This window comes from Opisthorchis viverrini (genome assembly GCF_000715545.1).
Source record: "Opisthorchis viverrini unplaced genomic scaffold opera_v5_14, whole genome shotgun sequence".
Lineage (NCBI taxonomy): Eukaryota > Metazoa > Platyhelminthes > Trematoda > Opisthorchiida > Opisthorchiidae > Opisthorchis > Opisthorchis viverrini.
In genome coordinates this window covers 1108388-1117007 of record NW_008751670.1, presented here as the reverse complement: position 1 = coordinate 1117007, position 8620 = coordinate 1108388, and the positions used below count along the sequence as shown (strand labels likewise).

The following is an 8620-nucleotide window of genomic DNA, read 5'->3' as shown; positions in this document are numbered from 1 at the left end:
AGAGTGAGGACGGGGTGGGGGGGGGGGGGGGGGGAAAGCAGCCTGTTAGATGCGGACAGTATCCAGGATTCGGGTAGATTGGTGTGCGTGGCACACTTGTTACGTTGTGCAATGGAGTAGCCAATCCGAGGACTGCTTCTTGAAAAAATAACGCAACCAAACGATTTGATTTCCACAACCCCGATTGACTGTGCCATTGGGAGGACGAAGAACTTTCCGACAGCACAGGTAAGAAATCGATTGAAATTACGTGTAGTCAGGCAGTCGGTCGAGGCCGCTATCAAGGCCTGGCTAAAAAAACAAAGTGTATTCTTTGCTATATTTTTATCACCCAGCATCTAATGGGACGTGCACGAAATCGTGTGCCATTTTGTCATCCCCTGTTTAGAATTATGGTTGCATTGGGTTGTTTTGTCTAGACTACTACCACATTGTAGTTTCCAATTCCCGATTCTAAACTCGATACCAGGTTCAAATGAAGCTGAATAGAAAACGTTTTTGGTCAAATCGATTCATGGTCAACACAGTGAAATGCCAACAAATGAACGGATTAGAATTTAATAATCAATAAAATAATCGTTCAGCTGTAGCACCTTTCGGTGCGATACCAGGTTCAAATGAAGCTGAATAGAAAACGTTTTTGGTCAAATCGATTCATGGTCAACACAGTGAAATGCCAACAAATGAACGGATTAGAATTTAATAATCAATAAAATAATCGTTCAGCTGTAGCACCCTTTCGGTGCCTAGCTGCCATGCCACACGGAGGAGGCGCGAGGGCTGGGATACTGCCAGGTTGTCCAAGCCTAGACAGGGGAAGTCGAGTAGCAAGGTCGGGTTCGAACCACGGACCTTCCCGTCAGTGAATTCGCGCTCTAACCACTGAGCAATCTCGTCCGATTAGAATTTACACGGGAATAAATAAAAATCTTGGTTCCGGTGTATGTGATGAGGAGGCGGCTTAACTTGGCACAGTGTTGGGCGTTTCAGCAGCATTCTCCACAAGTATTCGATCTATTATTCAACGTAAACTACACAGTTCAGTGTTTTTCATTAGGATACAAGCAGTAAATTTGTGGCAGATTTGGGCCTCTTTGTGGGAAATTCGACTCTCCCACGTCCGACTCTAATGGCGGCCAGACACTGTTTATTTGTATCATCTTGGTGTTCCCATTCACATGCTTTGGGGTGTTAGAGATACACGGGGATTGATGCTCGGTCAGTACAACACTTGTTCGATAGGCAGGAGGTTGGCGGTTGGTTCCGACTCTCCGGTTGTCTAAGATTCAGATTATATTTGACTTTGGACACTGATTTAATCTTCAGAGAGGTCAGTGACTTTACAATCTTCGATGGTAGCCGGTTGGGAAGATGCCAGAAGCAACATGAAGCACGAATTCATGGTTAAGTACACAGGCTGACTGAACGGAGGAATTAGAAGCATGCGGTCATTTTTATCGTCAGTGGTGAATAGTGGTGTGCAAATTCCACACAAGCGTCAGGAGAGAATGATCTAGTAGAATGAAAGGAAAGAAAGGCTAGAAACGTAGATCCGAAAGCTCTATGTCCCTAGGGAAAACGAGTAAGAACAAGATGTTTACACTTTCGATTAGCATTGAAATACATCTGAGCATCACACCGGAGTAAGTCATCACCAGTTGGATAGGCCAAGTATCCTTTACCAAAGAGACTTTCCCTAAGTAGCCCTGCGAATAACTGACTGCGTACATGCCACTGAGATCGGTTGAGTGTCATGTCCTGCAAGGTTTGGAGCCACGTGCACAGAGAGCCATATGAACTCTAACCATGGAGGCCCGAAGACCCGACAATACCCAGCTTGATTGTGGCCATCTTCAATTAGTGTTTCAGTGACGTGTACCCCAAAAACTTCCCGTCGAAGAGTTTTGAGTACAAAGTAGCCCTTCCATTGTTAGACGGTGGTTGGGCCGAGATACTTTCAAGGCGCCCAAACCTAGGATGGTGGACGATTAGAGTCCTCAACCTAAGCTTTCTAATCAGAGTACGAGTAGCATAACAATACATCTTCAGGGAACAATACACCATACGTGTTCCCGGCCCAAAGTTGGAGGGGAAAGAAACTGTTTGTCAGACTTATATTCACTGATAAACCTGTTTGGAGCGACTCTGTTGCATATCACGGCAGTGAAAATATGTTCCTGCAAGATCCATTCGATGCTTCGGAGAGATCGATGTTCAAGCAGTTTTCGAAGATCCACCATGCGCAGTGGCAACGCCTCTGATCCCAAAAGCGGACTAGATCGCACCACAACAGTGCACACTCTATTCTTGACAGACAAACTGACGTCACCCTGGGGCATTGTAGGAACGAGTGGGCGGAGACAAAATAAACACACATGGCGCGGAGGTCAAACGGTCGGATTGCAACAGTAACAACAAATCTTATGTTAGCAAACCGAGAAGCGACATTAAAGTGTTTTGCTGAAGTACGACTTCCAAAAACGATCTAAAACAATGTGAAAAGGTAAACCTACCACGACCATTTATTTATACAGCTCAGCGGCGTCCATGTGACATCACTTGCTTTGACATTGGTTATATTGCTAAAGAACACCAGCCGTCACCCATCAGCTAGGGTGTTGCGGGAGCCGAGTTACTGGGATTTTTTACAGTACACGGTGGACTGGTTTGTTCATGGTGAGGACATTTTAGAGATGAGCATGGCTTATGGGAAACCAAAACAGTTCACATTCTGCTACTTTATTGATGCGAAATTTATTCATCCATGCTTAGCACGTGATTCACTCGCGGTACAGCAGGCGTGGCGTGAATAATTAAGGATGACAGTTATCCAATAACTAGTGGATACTGAAAGAGGAGATTTCTCTGAGGCGGGTATCTCAAGATGGTTGAAAATTAGAAAAATGCGTGCTTCAAAAACCACCAAAATGGGATATGTCATCAGATCTTAATGGATCAACGGTTCGAGTAGGGACTGGTCTTTGTTACCTTTCCGGTGTCGTTCTTACCTGTTTGGTTAGCTGCGCTTTATTGGGTACGTAAATTTGAGGACAGCCAATCAAACAGCCCAAATCAAATGAGGCAGCGAACCATAAATGAACTCCAAAACCACTTCGATGAATGGGATTCTGGGGTGGTTGGAGTCCCGATTTTCAGTAATATCCAACAGTTTTGCTGGCCATGCGAGAATTATATTGAAAAAAAGGGGCATCAATAGAAAGTGCAAACATAAAATTAGGGATTGGTTCATCTGTCCGAATAGAGTTTACCACGGGACTGATATCTAGGCATGTTGTCCGAAGGTGTAGAGCTCCTTGTTCATAGTCATGTCCCATAAGGACACACCAGGACGTTTCACTGCCTTTTCACCTTTTCCCTCATTTCCCAATCGCTAATAAGACGTCATTTCCCCATTACTACGTGGTAGCCATGCAGCGGCGCACTTCTGTCGAGATGATCTTGTTTTAATCAAGATAATGGGTTTTTGAGAGGTTTAGAAGCCATCGGGTGCGTTGGCTTGTGTCCTAAACTTACCATCAGACCCAAGAAGCATGTGCTTTTGTCGTAATTTTCTACAGAATATGAGGTATATGGTTTCTTTTCGGGAATAAATCAGCTCTTGGGAGAAAACAACCTGGCTCTGAAACCTCGGGGGTCGAAACGTTCCCGGGACGTTCCTCGCAGACATTGGGTATGCCAGCCATATTACCCTTGGTTCACATCCCTCAAAAATGCAAACCATTTTAAATAACCAACTCTGCCGCACGGTTTGGCATGCACTTTACGCCTGCAAAGTGTAAAGTGCCGCTAGAAGACTGGGTAAGATCAAACTCAGACCTCATGTTTGCGGAGAAACAAATCGACGTGGTAGATAAATTTGTTTACCTAGGCAGCCGTATGAGTTCCGGTGGACAGGCTAGAGATCAGATTACTTTTCGAATCGGGAAGATCAGGACAGCTTTTGCCAATCTCCGAGACCTATGGCAACGACGTGACGTCAGTTTGTCTATTCAGGGAAAAGTTTACACCGCGACAGTGCGATCCATAATGTTTTATGGACCAAAAACGTGGTGTCTACGCGCAGGGGACATACGAAAGATGTCTGTGTTTGACCATCGGTGTCTCCGAATTATTGGTCGGGTCCTGTGGGAACTGCAGATTAGTAACGCTGGAGTAGGTCAGGTGGTTTTAGGGAGAAAGAACTACCCAGTGGTAGATGAATTAGTCATGCTTCATAGGTTACGCTGGTTAGGATATGCACTCCGCAAAGCACAAGACCGTGTGTCTCGAAGAGCTCATTTCGCCCAGCTCTGTGCTGAGTGGAAACGCCACAGAGGTGGATAGTGTATGATCTGGCAACGAAGTATGGAAACGCTAAGCAGTAAACTGAGTCGGGTCGAGAACTGCCACTTCCCTAGATGAGGACCCCGGGACTCAACTCACCAACGGTTAATGACACTGGCAGAAATGGCCCAATCACTCAGTCAGTGGCGCTCGCCTTCAACACGTAACCAAGCATGACTCCAGATTTAAAGTATTTCTACACTACGGGAAGGCTGAGATGCAGTTGTGGGCAAACACTTCATTCACTCTAGCAGCTGTAGCATTGATTTGTAAACAGTGTCCCAAAAACTACCATTTACCTCTTCACTAGTGAAGTAAATGTATTACTTGTGAAGACGAAAGTTGGTAGCTTAATTTAGTATGCCAATGTGTCCCAAGCCGAAGCGGTCCAAGTACAAATCAACGAAGTTATTCACAAGGCTACCCGGTCTGGGAAACTGGAAACCCAGGTTTTGTCAAACCGCCCGGGAAGACGGACAAACGAAGTAACCGACTACTAAGAAGTTTCGCATCTGGTGTTTGGTTGTGTATCAGACGAACATTAGTGAGTTTGAGCGAGGGACGACCAACCAACCGTGAGTCGACGAGGACTGCATACTTTGTGGAAAACGAGGCGCTGTCCATCATGATGATCGATTAGACAATCGTCACTGATTACAATCATCACCCGAAAATCGACAAACAGAACGGATCACAAGTTAGGCAATTTGGTTTCAACTAAATCGCACTCGCCAAATCTGAGGTGGATTTTGCACCAGATTGGAAATACATAGTTCGGACGGAACAGAAAACTGAGGAGACTCGACCGTGGGTCTCAGGGTTAGTGAAAACTAGGATAGAGGAAATATTTTGTCCGAAAATAGGGCCAAGGTGTGAACGTGAACAGAAGTGATGTGAACAATCCTCGTGCAGTCGAGCAAGATAACAATACGCATCAGGTTTAAAGAGATCAGTGGTTTACTGGTCAGAAAGTGATTGACGCATTATTGTTAAGGTACGTCCTCAAAGTAGGACTTACACCCTGGATGGTCAAGAACGAGGTCACTAACGATCCAGGCCCGTAATGTACGAAAAACAGATACGAATAATTCAATGCATACTCTACGGATAGAAAGTCGATGGAGTCAGAAACAATCTTCAGGAATGACGATACAAGCTCCGTCATTGGTGAGGCATACCAAATGCGAGCAGTGACTGCTTTGTACAATTGAAAAACGTAGTGTACATATGGTCAGAACAGATGTTGGTAGGCTGCAAAGGATAATTTTAGAACACCTGGCGAAAACCAGTGCGCTGGTGAGTTGATACTGCGGTGGTACGCAGGGGTAGTCTATTTAGGTTGAGAAAGGACAGCTTTTTCCGTTTTTTTAGATGACCGCTTGAAATTCTGCGATCTATTTCTAAATACATGCAACATGTGAGCTTCAGTCGTGGAGATAGGAATGCCCCATTTACGAGGAGATTTTGTGTAGACAAAAAACCTGCAATGCATGACCATTTTGATCGGTAAATCGTTGATCCAGAAGTCAAGGTCATTGGGTGTTGGATATTAAAACTCAAATTAGTGCAGACATGGTGCTGGTCTTACTGAGCGATTATTGCGGGCAGCATGGAACTTCCGAAAAAAGTTAATCACTCAGCTGTACTATTCTTTCAGCGTATAGACGCCACATTACATGAAGGAGAGTTGAAATACTGCCAGGTTTCCCAAGGCTAGGTAGGTGCAGTCGAGATGCCGATGTGGGGTTCCTGCCAGGGGCCCTCTGGTCAGTAAATTCGCGTTTTTACTACCGAGTTGCCTGGAGCTCACACCTCAAACTGCCGGTGAACGGATAAAATATATCAAGCCATGACAACACCGAAACAAACCAGCAAGACCAGCTAAAAAGCACGGGAGCAACACAGGCACACAAAAACAAAGACCTCCCGTGAACCCGACGGTGGAAGACTGAGTAAGCTTTAGAAGCTTTAGAAAGTAACAAAATTTGAATCTTCGTGGGTCGGAATCACAGGACCGACAGAATATGCGATGCATTAAAAAGCCAGATGTTCTGACGCTAAATCTACACTCAGTGCTTGTGGCAACAACTAAGTTGAACAGTTAAGCACCCCACCCAACAGAGAGCGTGCATCCGGACTCAAGAGATCAACGGAATAAACCAAGAAGAAATGTCGGTCCTGTCAAAGCCGGGGAGCAAGGAAGTGCAACTGTCTAAGGAGAATGAATATTGCTCAGTCCTTATGTAAAGCCCTAAACACAAATGCCCTAGCATTTGAATATTTCGACGGTGCATAACAGTCTAATTAAGTCTTACCGTGGATCGCTCGCACGGACAAATGGCAGGAGAACCAGTGACTTAACCACTGCAGAGATGGTAAAGTTTGTACGTAAGGGCTCATAGTTGGGGATGCATATGTGACAAGCTGTACCTAAGAATTTTCACAAGTTGACGCACGAGGCTTACTGGGCTATCGAGTTTGTTACCGGTGAAATCATCTAAGAGCACTAAATAATTCCTTCTTGCAAAGACAGCTTGTCAACATGCTAATTGTTGCCACAACCCTCTGAACTGTCACTTAAGAAGGTGACTTTGTGCAACTGTCCTTGGGAGAGATTTTATCATGGCGAAATGAGTCTTGAGAAACATATACTACTGTGTCATTGACAGTAATTACCGCAGCTTGCTCTAAACTTATGGAAACCGTTGAGTTTACGCACCCAATCACCAACTTGCTAATTGTTGCCACAACCCTCTGAACTGTCACTTAAGAAGGTGACTTTGTGCAACTGTCCTTGGGAGAGATTTTATCATGGCGAAATGAGTCTTGAGAAACATATACTACTGTGTCATTGACAGTAATTACCGCAGCTTGCTCTAAACTTATGGAAACCGTTGAGTTTACGCACCCAATCACCAACTTTTGTTCGGGGGGGGGGGGGGGGGATCGCGTTGCGTTTTTTCCACAGCCTACCTCATGCAATACTGCTTTGTCCTCGATTCATTTGCTTCCTTTTTCAGTGCAATAAATTTATCCGGAAACGGGATATTTGCCTCGCCAGGTCTTTGATTTCTGTAAGCTCCAACCATCTTTACTACTAAGCCCCTACATCTAAATCCAAGGAATGTGTGCCTCCCGACGGGGAACATGAGCGAATAGAACTCGGAGTGATGCTAGCTTTGTTGGCTTTTGTGTGTGGATACTAATCCGAAAAAAAAATCTGAAGTGCTGGACGATGTGTATGGCTGATCTCCGGTCATTTCACGCTTCAAGTACGGTGCTTTCACTTCATGCAGCCAAACCACTTTCATTGTACGCGTTGTAACTTGCTACTGTTCAAGTAAAAATTGACCGACCTAGGTCACAAATGACGCCAAAAAGTTCAATAACAAGCTAAACACGTGAACGACCGTTTTAAGGACGCAAGACACATCTAAAGAGAATTTGTTGACGCACAATGCAAACTAAGGAGTCCCGAATGACAATGGATTTATCCAACCACACCAAGTCACGACAGACATGATTCTTCGTCCGTTAGCCATTGCACATAGAAGCATTCACACATTTTATTTAAACCAATTTGAACACTTCTTTTATCTTACGGTCTCATTTACAGGAGCAAGCTCGGAATTGGTCAGACGACGCAGTCCTCAAGTGGTGCGACACCACATCAAGTTGTGTCCTCTTTCACCTTTCTTCTTCAACTTCGTCATTGATACGGTCATGAAAGACTCACTACCAGCCTCTAATACCTGTGGGGTCGAAGTGCTCCCTGGGTCTCCGCTCACAGATATCGAGTACGCAGACGACACAGCTCTTCTGGGATCTGACCCCGTGGTAATGCAAACAATATTAAATAATCTAAATAATTCTGCCTCGCGGTTCGGCATGCGCTTCACACCTGCAAAGTGTAAAGTGCTACTGCAAGACTGGGTGGACTGGAACCCTAGCCTCATGCTTGCGGATGAACCGATTGAGGTAGTAGGCAAATTTGTTTGTCTGGGCAGCTGTATCAGTCCCAGTGCTCTAGCGAAAGATGATATTTCCATCCGGATTGGGAAGGCCGGAACAGCTTTTGTGAACCTGCGTCACCTGTAGCGTAGGCTTGACATCATCTCTGTCAAGGGTCGAGTTTACAATGCTACGGTGCTATACGGGTCAGAAAGGTGGCCGCTGTGCGCAGAGGACGTTAAAAGACTTTCACTGTTTGATCATCGATGTCTTCAAAGCATTGCCCGAATCTGGTGGGAACACCGGATCAGCAATTCTGAAGTAC

At 45.2% G+C, this 8620-nt stretch overlaps 2 protein-coding genes across 2 annotated transcripts in view; one reads left to right on the top strand and one right to left on the bottom strand.

The window, feature by feature from the left end:
• The window catches only part of T265_01309 (hypothetical protein), a gene marked incomplete at both ends in the record, with an annotated part of 39604 nt that overhangs the window by 2535 nt on the left and 28449 nt on the right, over nt 1–8620 (bottom strand). The gene's annotated exons all lie outside the window — the stretch shown is intronic.
• The window catches only part of T265_01308 (hypothetical protein), a gene marked incomplete at both ends in the record, with an annotated part of 13284 nt that overhangs the window by 3056 nt on the left and 1608 nt on the right, over nt 1–8620 (top strand). The window contains one exon of the mRNA XM_009165314.1: nt 7961–8322. Coding sequence (XP_009163578.1) covers nt 7961–8322 — 362 coding nt within the window. The remainder of the gene's footprint in view (nt 1–7960; nt 8323–8620) is intronic.